Here is a 16,439-nt window from a genome sequence, read left to right on the forward strand (position 1 = left end):
GTGTTACGTACATTGTGGCGTCTGTACAGATAAAACTAAAGATGCCATAAGCTATATTAATCAATGTTTAACAAGGGTCATGAACTGGGCCAAGTTAGTTTTAGTTGTGGAAGAGCACTTTGGAGATAGTGACCAAAATTCGGTGACTTTCACTACAGCACTTTCACAGTTAACATTGCAGCGTTTAACTTACATTCGCCTCCTCACTCGCTACAAGTATCCACATAGGACTTTTACTGTCTTGTGTCCCTCTGCCTACCAAGTCAATGTGTGTAGTCCTGAAATATAGTGTTGCCACAATATTTCTATCCCCATTGCTGGCTACAGTTTCGAATTTCAGTCAAATGCAAGCAATAGAATTCTGCCCTCTATCCAACTGTCTTTATATATCAATTTGAACATTTGTCCCTGTATAGACATCGGTCAGTATGTTTACAGTTCCAAAGGATTATCATCACCAACAACCATGAGATGTTGCCTGAAAATCTCCCAAGTTCGTCGGTCACTTTATTTTCCAAGTTGAGACACTATGTTTGTAGGGGTTTGTACGCCGTCGATTTCGGCGGCGTGAGAGCAGCTGGTTAGTCAGTTTCAGCGGGAGCATTGCGGAAGGAGGGTGCTGGGAGGTAAGTCAACCTTTAAAAGCACTTCTCTTTGCAGGGGCAGGCCAGTCGATTTCGGCGGCGTGAGAGCAGCTGGTTAGTCAGTTTCAGCGGGAGCATTGCGGAAGGAGGGTGCTGGGAGGTAAGTCAACCTTTAAAAGCACTTCTCTTTGCAGGGGCAGGCCAGTCGATTTCGGCGGCGTGAGAGCAGCTGGTTAGTCAGTTTCAGCGGGAGCATTGCGGAAGGAGGGTGCTGGGAGGTAAGTCAACCTTTAAAAGCACTTCTCTTTGCAGGGGCAGGCCAGTCGATTTCGGCGGCGTGAGAGCAGCTGGTTAGTCAGTTTCAGCGGGAGCATTGCGGAAGGAGGGTGCTGGGAGGTAAGTCAACCTTTAAAAGCACTTCTCTTTGCAGGGGCAGGCCAGTCGATTTCGGCGGCGTGAGAGCAGCTGGTGAGTGGTGAGTCAGTTTCAGCAGGAGCTGAGACTTTTTCTCTTATATTTAAATTAGTTTTTTAGGCGGGATCAGGAAGTCGACCCGCGGACGTCTGGGAAGACCCTCACCAATAAATTCAGGTGGAGAGGAAACCCGAGACACTACACGTGTAGTGTCTCCCACCCGCCCTCCTCCTCTAACCTAATAATAAAACCCATTGGTCTGAGGTAAGTACCATATTTTTATTATATTATTATTATTTTTTATAAAAATTTAATTTAGTTGTTAGCCAGTTCTTGGTAGAAAGTTAGAGGAATGGCAGGGAAGGGAGTACAATGTTCCTCCTGCAGGATGTTTGAGGTGAGGGATGCAGTTAGTGTCCCTGCTGATTTTACCTGCAGGAAGTGCTGCCATCTCCAGCTCCTCCAAGACCGAGTTAGGGAACTGGAGCTGGAGTTGGAAGAACTTCGGATCATTCGGGAGGCAGAAGGGGTCATAGATAGCAGCTTCAGGGAATTAGTTACACCAAAGATTGGAGATAGGTGGGTAACTGTAAGAGGGACTGGGAAAAAACAGTCAGTGCAGGGATCCCCTGCGGTCGTTCCCCTGAGAAACAAGTATACCGCTTTGGATACTTGTGGGGGGGACGACTTACCAGGGGTAAGCCATGGGGTACGGGCCTCTGGCACGGAGTCTGTCCCTGTTGCTCAGAAGGGAAGGGGGGAGAGGAGCAGAGCATTAGTAATTGGGGACTCTATAGTCAGGGGCACAGATAGGAGATTTTGTGGGAGCGTGAGAGACTCACGTTTGGTATGTTGCCTCCCAGGTGCAAGGGTACGTGATGTCTCGGATCGTGTTTTCCGGGTCCTTAGGGGGGAGGGGGAGCAGCCCCAAGTCGTGGTCCACATTGGCACCAACGACATAGTTAGGAAAGGGGACAAGGATGTCAGGCAGGCTTTCAGGGAGCTAGGATGGAAGCTCAGAACTAGAACAAACAGAGTTGTTATCTCTGGGTTGTTGCCCGTGCCACGTGATAGTGAGATGAGGAATAGGGAGAGAGAGCATTTAAACACGTGGCTACATGGATGGTGCAGGCGGGAGGGTTTCAGATTTTTGGATAACTGGGGCTCTTTCTGGGGAAGGTGGGACCTCTACAGACAGGATGGTCTACATCTGAACCTGAGGGGCACAAATATCCTGGGGGGGAGATTTGTTAGTGCTCTTTGGGGGGGTTTAAACTAATGCAGCAGGGGCATGGGAACCTGGATTGTAGTTTTAGGGTAAGGGAGAATGAGAGTATAGAGGTCAGGAGCACAGATTTGACGTCGCAGGAGGGGGCCAGCGTTCAGGTAGGTGGTTTGAAGTGTGTCTACTTCAATGCCAGGAGTATACGAAACAAGGTAGGGGAACTGGCAGCGTGGGTTGGTACCTGGGACTTCGATGTTGTGGCCATTTCGGAGACATGGATAGAGCAGGGACAGGAATGGATGTTGCAGGTTCCGGGGTTTAGGTGTTTTAGTAAGCTCAGAGAAGGAGGCAAAAGAGGGGGAGGTGTGGCGCTGCTAGTCAAGAGCAGTATTACGGTGGCGGAGAGGATGCTAGATGGGGACTCTTCTTCCGAGGTAGTATTGGCTGAAGTTAGAAACAGGAAAGGACAGGTCACCCTGTTGGGAGTTTTTTATAGGCCTCCTAATAGTTCTAGGGATGTAGAGGAAAGGATGGCGAAGATGATTCTGGATATGAGCGAAAGTAACAGGGTAGTTATTATGGGAGACTTTAACTTTCCAAATATTGACTGGAAAAGATATAGTTCGAGTACAATAGATGGGTCGTTTTTTGTACAGTGTGTGCAGGAGGGTTTCCTGAAACAATATGTTGACAGGCCAACAAGAGGCGAGGCCACGTTGGATTTGGTTTTGGGTAATGAACCAGGCCAGGTGTTGGATTTAGAGGTAGGAGAGCACTTTGGGGACAGTGACCACAATTCGGTGACGTTTACGTTAATGATGGAAAGGGATAAGTATACACCGCAGGGCAACAGTTATAGCTGGGGGAAGGGCAATTATGATGCCATTAGACGTGACTTGGGGGGGGGGATAAGGTGGAGAAGTAGGCTGCAAGTGTTGGGCACACTGGATAAGTGGGGCTTGTTCAAGGATCAGCTACTGCGTGTTCTTGATAAGTATGTACCGGTCAGACAGGGAGGAATGCGTCGAGCGAGGGAACCGTGGTTTACCAGGGAAGTGGAATCTCTTGTTAAGAGGAAGAAGGAGGCCTATGTGAAGATGAAGTGTGAAGTTTCGGTTGGGGCGATGGATAGTTACAAGGTAGCGAGGAAGGATCTAAAGAGAGAGCTAAGACGAGCAAGGAGGGGACATGAGAAGTATTTGGCAGGAAGGATCAAGGAAAACCCAAAAGCTTTCTATAGGTATGTCAGGAATAAGCGAATGACTAGGGAAAGAGTAGGACCAGTCAAGGACAGGGATGGGAAATTGTGTGTGGAGTCTGAAGAGATAGGCGAGATACTAAATGAATATTTTTCGTCAGTATTCACTCAGGAAAAAGATAATGTTGTGGAGGAGAATGCTGAGCCCCAGGCTAATAGAATAGATGGCATTGAGGTACGTAGGGAAGAGGTGTTGGCAATTCTGGACAGGCTGAAAATAGATAAGTCCCCGGGACCTGATGGGATTTATCCTAGGATTCTATGGGAGGCCAGGGAAGAGATTGCTGGATCTTTGGCTTTGATTTTTATGTCATCATTGGCTACAGGAATAGTGCCAGAGGACTGGAGGACAGCAAATGTGGTCCCTTTGTTCAAAAAGGGGAGCAGAGACAACCCCGGCAACTATAGACCGGTGAGCCTCACGTCTGTAGTGGGTAAAGTCTTGGAGGGGATTATAAGGGACAAGATTTATAATCATCTAGATAGGAATGATATGATCAGGGATAGTCAGCATGGCTTTGTGAAGGGTAGGTCATGCCTCACAAACCTTATTGAGTTATTTGAGAAGGTGACTGAACAGGTAGACGAGGGTAGAGCAGTTGATGTGGTGTATATGGATTTCAGCAAAGCGTTTGATAAGGTTCCCCACGGTAGGCTATTGCAAAAAATACGGAGGCTGGGGATTGAGGGTGATTTAGAGATGTGGATCAGAAATTGGCGAGCTGAAAGAAGACAGAGGGTGGTGGTTGATAGGAAATGTTCAGAATGGAGTACAGTCACAAGTGGAGTACCACAAGGATCTGTTCTGGGGCCGTTGCTGTTTGTCATTTTTATCAATGACCTAGAGGAAGGCACAGAAGGGTGGGTGAGTAAATTTGCAGATGATACTAAAGTCGGTGGTGTTGTCGATAGTGTGGAAGGATGTAGCAGGTTACAGAGGAATATAGATAAGCTGCAGAGCTGGGCTGAGAGGTGGCAAATGGAGTTTAATGTAGAGAAGTGTGAGGTGATTCACTTTGGAAGGAATAACAGGAATGCGGAATATTTGGCTAATGGTAAAGTTCTTGAAAGTGTGGCTGAGCAGAGGGATCTAGGTGTCCATGTACATAGATCCCTGAAAGTTGCCACCCAGGTTGATAGGGTTGTGAAGAAGGCCTATGGAGTGTTGGCCTTTATTGGTAGAGGGATTGAGTTCCGGAGTCGGGAGGTCATGTTGCAGCTGTACAGAACTCTGGTCCGGCCGCATTTGGAGTATTGCGTACAGTTCTGGTCACCGCATTATAGGAAGGACGTGGAGGCTTTGGAGCGGGTGCAGAGGAGATTTACCAGGATGTTGCCTGGTATGGAGGGAAAATCTTATGAGGAAAGGCTGACGGACTTGAGGTTGTTTTCGTTGGAGAGAAGAAGGTTAAGAGGAGACTTAATAGAGGCATACAAAATGATCAGGGGGTTGGATAGGGTGGACAGTGAGAGCCTTCTCCCGCGGATGGATATGGCTGGCACGAGGGGACATAACTTTAAACTGAGGGGTAATAGATATAGGACAGAGGTCAGAGGTAGGTTCTTTACGCAAAGAGTAGTGAGGCCGTGGAATGCCCTACCTGCTACAGTAGTGAACTCGCCAACATTGAGGGCATTTAAAAGTTTATTGGATAAACATATGGATGATAATGGCATAGTGTAGGTTAGATGGCTTTTGTTTCGGTGCAACATCGTGGGCCGAAGGGCCTGTACTGCGCTGTATTGTTCTATGTTCTATGTTCTATGTACTAGGGTGCGCACGATCCTTTGCCGTGAGTCTGTAGTGAACATTTTCTCTTAATACCCGAGTAAGTGAGTAATTCATTTCAAAGTGTTATCAATTAGCACCAGGATGTGTGTATGCCATTAAGTTATGTCTAATAAGTAATTCAATGGTTGCATGTATATTTGAGGAATTTGTAATTCAAGACATTTCGAACAGATCAGGGGAAAGACTGAGCAAAACACACTAAAATGTTTTATTTTTAATCCATCTCCGAGGGAACAATATTTACACAAGGAATTATCCACTATTCAATATTGTTGTGTCCGGATCAAGAAGCAAAGAAGATTCGGCTCCTAGAATTCAGGACACGGTTATACTGAAATACATCCTCTCGCGTGCGAATCGTTATTCAGCTTTTGACTAATATGTCGACGGAGAGATGGTCGAGACAAAATTTATGCAAAGTGTGTCTCGCTAATTGCATCTGATTAATTTCGTGGAGATGTTTCGGATATGCTCTTTGTAGGAAATGTGAACGTTTCATTATTTTAGTACTCGCCCATAATCTACAGATACTGCTATAAATGGGATCTTGCATACACGTTTCAGATACAACTGGCCCACCATCCAAAGACGTTCCATTGTTCTTCTGAACGTAAAATACGGTGGTGAAAACTTCCCATGTTCCTTTCAGTCGGAAATATCTTGTAATTCCTAAGCAGGAATAAAATTGCGAAGTTCATACCTCAGAACATTAATGTGTGATGCAAAACGTTGAGCATATTTCCCACCAAATTGCAGCAATAGATGGTGAATTAATATTTGCACAATTATCGCCAATGATTTTCAGGTGCATTTTTGCTCGAAATTTGATGAGCGCAATGTTTTCTATAATTTATCATGCAGCAGGGTAGCAAAGCCGTTTACATTTTCATGAAATAGAAAATGTTGGATTAACCCAGCAAGTCTGGCAACAGCTATGGAGAATGAAATAGAGCGAACGTTTCAATTCTGTGGCGTTCTGCTTCAGAACAGAAGAGAGGTTGATATGTAATGGATTATATAGTCATGGGAGGGGGGGGGGGGGGGTTGGGAGGTTGTGTCGTCGAATAGGATACCAGGAAGAGGACGGATTTCAGGAGCGATTGACAAAGTTTTTCACAATTAAAAGACAAAGGGAGTGTTAATCAGAGCATGAAGGACTGAGGAAATGCTGACAGCAGCAGCATTGCAAGATAGTACATTGCGTCAATGGGATAAAAAATGTCAGTGCTCAGTGAAAAAATAAACTGAAGGACAAGTGACAGGTGATCCTGTGGTGGAGGGGGGGGGGTCTACAAAGGGAGAATCCCAAGAAACATAAGGAGGTAAATGTGGAGGGGAGGGTTCACAATCTGAAGTTGTTGAGTCCGGAAGGTGCAATGGTTTTTTTACCCAATGACAGCACAGGGCCATCCATCACTTGTTCTCAAGTTTTACTTTCACGGAGCACTGACCTTGGTGCATAACCAATTCTGTGGAGGCTGCAATCAGAAACGAGATCAGCGAATTCTGGGAAATCCCAGCTAGTGTGTCAGCATCTGTGTGGAGTGACAGCACAAGTAACCCTATAGATGCTGGCAGGCCAGCCACGTTTACCTCAGCATTCACTCACTGTTGTTCTCCTATTACACGTTCTGCTATCTCACCGTTATGTTACTGCAATTATTATTATCATCATTATTATTATTATTAAAAAGGACTTCTTAATTCCACAATGTACCATGAACACTACGTTTGTTTTGCACCCATGAATTATTTCTCAATCTCTCCTTAGTTCTCCGACCTTCCACTGACCTTATAAATTGCCCACCTCCTCTACCGACCTCTCGAACTATATAACACAATCCATTTGAAGTCCCTTCAGCTCTAAGGTCGAGTCACACGGACTCGAAATAATGCCCCTTTTTTTCTCTTTGCAGACGCTGCCAGACCGGCTGAATGTATCCAACATTTTCGGCGTTTATTGCAGATTTACAGCATCCACAGTATGTGTCTTTTATTATTAGTTGCATTGCAATGCATGGTCTGATCATGTAACAATTAGCAACATGTATACGTCTGTCTTTACTTTATGGTTTATTCCCGGAAGGTTATTGAATCTGCTGACGGACAATACCCATGGTGTCCAACTGAAATGAAGTTGGAAAAGTGCATGTTCGCTGCACGAGAATGAGATAGACGGAAATTGACAAATCATGTACAACATATTGAATTTGATTAATAATAGAAAAATAATCGTGTTCATGGCCATTTTCAAGAGTATTTTTTATACGCAAATCTGATGAAATTATTTGATCCATTGTCTAGTGCGAATTCTACCTGATGTATATATTTCCCCATCATGTCTTCTCACACATATTATGAGCAACATTCACACGTTCACCATTTGTATAATTTCCGTAATTCCCAATCAGGAATACATGAAATCAGTTTCTTGCAACGGTAGAATGAAATAAGGAAACTGTGTTCTGTGTTCATTTCATTTTTTTTCAATTCATTGATGTGACGTTTCGGGTTTGACTCAGAATTTTGGAGGTCCAAAATTATTCGCGTTCACGATCATTGTGTTAGGACACCCTGTGTAATTTGTGTGGTCAGTGAAGCCAAGACACCGATTGATGACATGCGTTCAAAATATTTTATCTGCTTTATGGATCAAAACTTAGAAAAAAACAACAGCTGGTTGAATAGAAAGGATACCCAGACAGTGTGTTAGATGCGCTTCGAACCTCCGATCACAAGTACATCCGCACAAAAGAATTGGCAATTGGCGACGGCACGGTAGCACATTGGTTCGCACTGCTGCCTGATAGTGCCCGGGCCCGGGTTCAAATCCGACCTTGGGTGAATGTGTGGAGTTTTCACTTTCTCCCCCTGTCTGCGTGGTTTCCTCTGGGTGCTCCGGTTTCCTCCCATCGTCCAAACATGTGTGGGTTCAATAATAGGCAGTGACAAAAAGCACCATAGTGCCCAGGGGTGTGTAGGTTATGTATGGTTACGTGGATAGTGCAGGGTTTTGAAGCTAGATAGAGTGCTCTGTTGGAGGGGAACTGTGTACTATGAACAACAACATAATGTTATTTATTTTCAACTCATTAAGGATTTTAAAGGCCGAAGTTGAAATTACATAGAATCGGACTCCGCAGCAAATATAAAGTACAAAAGTTAATACTTCAAATGACAAAGCAGCACACTCACTGTTTCATCTCGGATATGTGTCTGGGACATGGCAATTTCTGAAACAACATAGAGCACATTTATACTTTTCTACAATTTCTCAACTCGGGCAAAAACACGCCTTTAGAAAATACATTTCCCCTCCAAATGGTGGTATATAAAGAGATCACGAAGCCACATTCACGGTTTGTCCAAATTGAAGTTACCCATGCTCAAGAGCACTACCCAGTCAGTCGATTTCCAACACAAGGAAGCAGCAACATATGTCTCCGAGCTTAATTCTCAATATACCTCAGCGTCATTTTCAGCAAACGTATTTCCGATGAAATTTATGCTGTCACCTCATTCCTGTCCTGGCGCTTTGCTAATTACCTCAGTAAGCTGCTTCATCATACGTATTGCCTGCTATATACAAAGATCTGAATACTTTATAAAATGCAAACATTCCTTCTTTGTATTAGAGACTGCAGCTTTTACTCAGGCACATAGACAGTGGAGCTTTACCTGTGATTTCTGTCTTGATGATAATTAGGACATTTCAATCAGTAAGTATACATTCCACCACCAACCCGACTGGAAGCACCTACCCAGCTGCACCACATGAATGTATTGGTGCTGCGATGTGGTTAGCCTCTCCTCAGATCCAACCCCACCTCTCTCTTGCCTGCCCCAACTCTGTAGGCTGAGCCACCCAATCAGCTAATATAACAATAGTTATGGATAGGAACGTTTTCTCTGTTGATAGAGAGATCGCCGCGTATCAATCCTCTAATTGAGTGTTTCATTTGCATTTCATCTTCTAAGGGAAAGATGCAACGATACCAGCAAAATACATGTTCTGAATTTAAATAGGTATTGACAATTGATGTTTACTTACTCCTTTTTGGTAGGGTGACGCCCAGTATGGCAGAGGTTAGAATGAGCACTATGAACGAAGTAACAATCAAAATCAGTGCCAAAGTAAGATTATAATCTGGTGACAAAAAAGAAAAAGGAGGCGATGTTGCAATGAGCGTAGTACTCTTACCACAGCAATGATAAAGACAATAATGCTTTTTTGTGTGGGGTGGAGACATGCTTCGAATCCCACCATGGCATTATGATTAAATTAAAACCTGGAATGAAAGTTTAGAATGACAACGAAATGCGTGACTACAACAAACAAGCAGCAATGTGGCTGATTCTCAGCTGCTGTACAGTCACAGCATTGTCTCAGGCAGGAAGAGGCCCTTCAATCAATCATATATTTGCAGGCCTCCCACTTCTCGCCCATGTGCCAGCACGTGGTCTGTATATTTATATTCCAATTTGTCACGTGTTGGTCTGGTTGTTTCTGAAATTCTGCAAAGGTTCTTTATAAACTACAACATAGCTTAAGCGTAGATCTTTTCTCAAACAGGGTTCAGGACCAGGTTGATTTTAGAAATCCTATTTACTCATTTACCGGGCTGCAATTTGAACCTGGAACCCCAGAGCATTGTTCTCGGCCTGTGGTTTGCCAGATCAGGGGACTGGCAGCAAGTTCTAGTCTTGCCAGCGGCAAATACGTCTCCTGAAAGCAAATGCAATTAATCCCAGCGGAGAATGCAGTCGAATGGTGCTGAATGTGTGATTGTGATTCTGATATTCTCCCCTCGGGGGAGGAGTACTTAACATTTATGTTTATGTGATTCTGAGAATCTCTATAAGGGGATGGATTGGTAAAGGTGTGTGTGTGTGTGTGAGAGAGAGAGATTATCACATTCTCCACTGGGGGTAGATTGGTAAAGGTGAGTGTGCGATTCTGACACTTTTCACTACGGGGTACATTTGTAAAGGAGAGAGTTTGTGTCTATGTGTGTCAGAAAGGGGGAGTGTGAGAGAGAGAGACAGTGTGAGAGAGAGTGAGACAGTCAGAGAGACATTGAGATAGAGAGAGAGTCATAGACTTTACAGCATGAAATCAGTCCCTTCGGCCAAACATGTCCATGTCGCCCAGTTTGTACTACTAAGCTAGTCCCAATTTTATATGGGAAAGATGAGTGTAGAAGGATATGGGCGACGTGGGGAACATAATGTTGCCTATCTACCTTATCTATGCCATTCATTATTTTGTAGACATCTATTATGATCTTCCCTAAGCTTCCTACACTCCAAGGAAAAATGTTCTAGACTATCCAGCCTCTCATTATATGTCAACCCATCAAGTCCTGGTAGAATCCGGGTCAATCATTTCTGCACTCTTTCTTAATCAAGAAAATCCCAGAGCATGGCCAGAACTGAACACAGTATTCCAATTTGTGGTCTTACCAACGTTTGGTACAACTTCAGAAAGACGTCCCAACTCCTCTGTTCAATGTTCTGACCAATGAAATCAAACATTCCGAATGCCTTCTTCACCATTCTCTCCACCTGTGTCTCCACTTTCAAGGAGTTATGAACATGTACCCTTAGATCTCTTTCTTCTGAATTCTCCCCAACTCCCTACCATTAATCCAGTAGGTTCAGCACCGATTCTCTCTACCAAAATGCATCAACTCACATTTCTCTGAATTTCACTCCATCCGCCATTCATGGACCCACTAGTCCAATTGGTCAACATCCTGTTGCAATAGAACATAGAGCATAGAAAATACAGCACAGAACAGGCCCTTCGCCCCACGATGTTGTGCCGAACCTTTGTCCTAGATTAATCATAGATTATCATTGAATTTACAGTGCAGAAGGAGGCCATTCGGCCCTTTGAGTCTGCACCGGCTCTTGGAAAGAGCACCCTACCCAAACTCAACACCTCCACCCAACACCAAGGGCAATTTGGACATTAAGGGCAATTTATCATTGGCCAATTCACCTAACCCGCACATCTTTGGACTGTGGGAGGAAACCGGGGCACCCGGAGGAAACCCACGCAGACACGGGGAGGACGTGCAGACTCCGCACAGACAATGTCCCAAGCCGGAATCGAACCTGGGACCATGGAGCTGTGAAGCAATTGTGCTATCCACAATGCTACCGTGCTGCCTTAAGAACAAATACATCTACACTGTATCATTTTACCGTAATCCATGTACCTATCCAATAGCTGCTTGAAGGTCCCTAATGTTTCCGACAAAACTACTTCCACAGGCAGTGCATTCCATGCCCCCACTACTCTCTGGGTAAAGAACCTACCTCTGATATCCCTCCTATATCTTCCACCTTTCACCTTAAATTTATGTCCCCTTGTAATGGTTTGTTCCACCCGGGGAAAAAGTCTCTGACTGTCTACTCTATCTATTCCCCTGATCATCTTATAAACCTCTATCAAGTCGCCCCTCATCCTTCTCCGCTCTAATGAGAAAAGGCCTAGCACCCTCAACCTTTCCTCGTAAGACCTACTCTCCATTCCAGGCAACATCCTGGTAAATCTTCTTTGCACCTTTTCCAGAGCTTCCACATCCTTCCTAAAATGAGGCGACAAGAACTGTACACAGTACTCCAAATGTGGCCTTACCAAAGTTTTGTACAGCTGCATCATCACCTCACGGCTCTTAAATTCAATCCCTCTGTTAATGAACGCGAGCACACCATTGGCCTTCTTCACAGCTCTATCCACTTGAGTGGCAACTTTCAAAGATGTATGAACATAGACCCCAAGATCTCTCTGCTCCTCCACATTGCCAAGAACTCTACCGTTAACCCTGTATTCCGCATTCATAATTGTCCTTCCAAAATGGACAACCTCACACTTTTCAGGGTTAAACTCCATCTGCCACTTCTCAGCCCAGCTCTGCATCCTATCTATGTCTCTATGCAGCCGACAACAGCCCTCCTTACTATTCACAACTCCACCAATCTTCGTATCGTCTGCAAATTTACTGACCCACCCTTCAACTCCCTCATCCAAGTCATTAATGAAAATCACAAACAGCAGAGGACCCAGAACTGATCCCTGCGGTACGCCACTGGTAACTGGGATCCAGGCTGAATATTTGCCATCCACCATCACTCTCTGACTTCTATCGGTTAGCCAGTTCGTTATCCAACTGGCCATATTTCCCACTATCCCATGCCTCCTTACTTTCTGCATAAGCCGACCATGGGGACTTTATCAAATGCCTTACTAAAATCCGTGTAAACTACATCCACTGCTTTACCTTCATCCAGATGCTTGGTCACCTCCTCAAAGAATTCAATAAGACTTGTAAGGCAAGACCTACCTCTCACAAATTCGTGCTGACTATTCCTAATCAAGCAGTGTCTTTCCAGATGCTCAGAAATCCTATCCTTCAGTACCCTTTCCATTACTTTGCATACCACCGAAGTAAGACTAACTGGCCTGTAATTCCCAGGATTATCCCTAGTTCCTTTTTTGAACAGGGGCACGACATTTGCCACTCTCCAATCTCCTGGTACCACCCCTGTTGACAGTGAGGACGAAAAGATAATTGCCAACGGCTCTGCAATTTCATCTCTTGCTTCCCATAGAATCCTTGGATATATCCCATCAGGCCCGGGGGACTTGTCTATCCTTAAGTTTTTCAAAATGCCCAACACATCTTCCTTCCTAACAAGTATTTCCTCGAGCTTACCAATCTGTTTCATACTATCCTCTCCAACAATATCGCCTCTCTCATTTGTAAATACAGAAGAAAAGTACTCGTGCTAGACCTCTCCTATCTCTTCAGACTCAATACACAATCTCCCGCTACTGTCCTTGATAGGACCTACCCTCGCTCTAGTCATTCTCATATTTCTCACATATGTGAAAAAGGCCTTGGGGTTTTCCTTGATCCTACCCGCCAAAGATTGTTCATGCACTCTCTTAGGTCTCCTAATCCCTTTCTTCCGTTCCCTCCTTGCTATCTTGTATCCCTCCAATGCCCTGTCTGAACCTTGTTTCCTCAGCCTTACATAAGTCACCTTTTTCCTCTTAACAAGACATTCAACCTCTCTTGTCAACCATGGTTCCCTCACTCGACCATCTCTTCCCTGTCTGACAGGGACATACATATCAAGGATACGTAGCACCTGTTCCTTGAACAAGTTCCACATTTTACTTGTGTCCTTCCCCGCCAGCCTATGTTCCCAACTTCTGCACTTCAATTCTTGTCTGACAACATCGCATTTACCCTTCCACCCAATTGTAAACCTTGCCCTGTTGCACGTACCTATCCCTCTCCATTACTAAAGTGAAAGTCACAGAATTGTGGTCACTATCTCCAAAATGCTCCCCCACTAACAAATCTACCACTTGCCCTGGTTCATTACCCAGTACTAAATCCAATATTGCCCCTCCTCTGGTCGGACAATCTACATACTGTGTTAGAAAAGCTCCCTGGACACACTGCACAAACACCACCCCATCCAAACTATTAGAACATAAGAACATAAGAACCTGGAGCAGGAGTAGGCCATCTGGCCCCTCGAGCCTGCTCCGCCATTCAATGAGATCATGGCTGATCTTTTGTGGAATCAGCTCCACTTTCCGGCCCGAACACCATAACCCTTAATCCCTTTATTCTTCAAAAAACTATCTATCTTTATCTTAAAAACATTTAATGAAGGAGCCTCTACTGCTTCACTGGGCAAGGAATTCCATAGATTCACAACCCTTTGGGTGAAGAAGTTCCTCCTAAACTCAGTCCTAAATCTACTTCCCCTTATTTTGAGGCTATTCGCCCTAGTTCTGCTTTCGCCCGCCCGTGGAAACAACCTGCCCGCATCTATCCTATCGATTCCCTTCATAATCTTATATGTTTCTATAAGATTCCCCCCCCCCCCTCATCCTTCTAAATTCCAATGAGTACAGTCCCAGTCTACTCAACCTCTCCTCATAATCCAACCCCTTCAGCTCTGGGATTAACCTAGTGAATCTCCTCTGCAACCCTCCAGTGCCAGTACGTCGTTTCTCAAGTAAGGAGGCCAAAACTGAACACAATACTCCAGGTGTGGCCTCACTAACACCTTATACAATTGCAGCATAACCTCCCTAGTCTTAAACTCCATCCCTCTAGCAATGAAGGACAAAATTCCATTTGCCTTCTTAATCACCTGTTGTACCTGAAAACCAACTTTCTGCGACTCATGCACGAGCACACCCAGGTCTCTCTGCACAGCAGCATGTTTTAATATTTTATCATTTAAATAATAATCCCTTTTCCCGTTATTCTTACCAAAATGGATAACCTCACATTTGTCAACATTGTATTCCATCAGCCAGACCCTAGCCCATTCACTTAGCCTGTCCAAATCCCTCTGCAGACTTCCAGTATCCTCTGCACTTTTTGCTTTACCACTTATCTCAGTGTCGTCTGCAAACTTGGACACATTGCCCTTGGTCCCCAACTCCAAATCATCTATGTAAATTGTGAACAGTTGTGGGCCCAACACTGATCCCTGAGGGACACCACTAGCTACTGATTGCCAACCAGAGAAACACCCATTAATCCCCACTCTTTGCTTTCTATTAATTAACCAATCCTCTATCCATGCTCCTACTTTCCCCTTAATGCCATGCATCTTTATCTTATGCAACAACATTTTGTGTGGCACCTTGTCAAAGGCTTTCTGGAAATCCAGATATACCACTTCCATTGGCTCCCCGTTATCTACCGCACTGTTAATGTCCTCAAAAAATTCCACTCAATTAGTTAGGCACGACCTGTCCTTTATGAACCCATGCTGCGTCTGTCCAATGGGACAATTTCCATCCAGATGCCTCGCTATTTCTTCCTTGATGATAGATTCCAGCATCTTCCCTCCTACCGAAGTTAAGCTCACTGGCCTATAATTACCCACTTTCTGCCTACCTCCTTTTTAAAACAGTGGTGTCACGTTTGCTAATTTCCAATCCGCCTGGACCACCCCAGACTCTGGTGAATTTTGGTAAATTATCACTAGTGCATTTGCAATTTCCCTAGCCATCTCTTTTAGCACTCTGGGATGCATTCCATCTGGGCCAGGAGACTTGTCTACCTTTAGCCCCATTAGCTTGCCCATCACTACCTCCTTGGTGATATCAATCCTCTCAAGGTCCTCACCTGTCATAGCCTCATTTCCATCAGTCACTGGCATGTTATTTGTGTCTTCCACTGTGAAGACCGACCCAAAAAACCTGTTCAGTTCCTCAGCCATTTCCTCATCTCCCATTATTAAATCTCCCTTCTCATCCTCTAAAGGACCAATATTTACCTTCGCCACTCTTTTTTGTTTTATGTATTTGTAGAAACTTTTACTATCTGTTTTTATGTTCTGAGCAAGTTTACTCTCATAATCTATCTTACTCTTCTTTATAGCTTTTTTAGTAGCTTTCTGTTGCCCCCTAAAGATTTCCCAGTCCTCTAGTCTCCCACTGATCTTTGCTACTTTGTATGTTTTTTCCTTCAATTTGATACTCTCCCTTATTTCCTTAGATATCCACGGTCGATTGTCCCTCTTTTTACCGTCCTTTCTTTTTGTTGGTAAAAACCTTTGCTGGGCACTGTGAAAAATCACTTGTTAGGTTCTCCACTGGTCCTCAACTGTTTCACCATGAAGTCTTTGCTCCCAGTCTACCTTAGCTAGTTCTTCTCTCATCCCATTGTAATCTCCTTTGTTTAAGCACAAAACACTAGTGCTTGATTTGACCTTCTCACCGTCCATCTGTATTTTAAATTCCACTTTATTGTGATCGCTCCTTACGAGAGGATCCCTAACTATGAGATCCTGAATCAATCCTGTCTCATTACATAGGACCAGATCTAGGACCGCTTGTTCCCTCGTAGGATCCATTACATACTGTTCGAGGAAACTATCGCGGATACATTCTATAAACTCCTCCTCAAGGCTGCCTTGACCGACCTGGTTAAACCAATCAACATGTAGATTACAATCCCCCATGATAACTGCTGTACCATTTCTACATGCATCTGTTATTTCTTTGTTTATTGCCTGCCCCACCATAATGTTACTATTTGGTGGCCTATAGATTACTCCTAACAGTGACTTTTTCGCCTAACTATTCCTGATTTCCACCCAAATGGATTCAGCCTT

The 16,439-nt window shown here is 44.4% G+C and overlaps 1 protein-coding gene across 4 annotated transcripts in view; it reads right to left on the reverse strand.

The window, feature by feature from the left end:
• Positions 1-5,466: 5,466 nt before the first annotated feature.
• The window catches only part of LOC140404774 (leukocyte immunoglobulin-like receptor subfamily A member 4), a 37,707-nt gene continuing 26,734 nt past the window's right edge, over positions 5,467-16,439 (reverse strand). For 3 of the 4 annotated variants that reach the window (XM_072493510.1, XM_072493507.1, XM_072493508.1), the window contains 3 exons: positions 9,325-9,420; positions 8,469-8,506; positions 5,467-5,942 (listed from right to left, as the gene is read on the reverse strand). In XM_072493510.1, the coding sequence (XP_072349611.1) occupies positions 5,919-5,942; positions 8,469-8,506; positions 9,325-9,420 (158 nt within the window). In that variant the 3' untranslated portion in view covers positions 5,467-5,918. The remainder of the gene's footprint in view (positions 5,943-8,468; positions 8,507-9,324; positions 9,421-16,439) is intronic. The other variant, XM_072493509.1, reaches the window with a different exon arrangement.

This window comes from Scyliorhinus torazame, chromosome 31, assembly GCF_047496885.1.
Source record: "Scyliorhinus torazame isolate Kashiwa2021f chromosome 31, sScyTor2.1, whole genome shotgun sequence".
Lineage (NCBI taxonomy): Eukaryota > Metazoa > Chordata > Chondrichthyes > Carcharhiniformes > Scyliorhinidae > Scyliorhinus > Scyliorhinus torazame.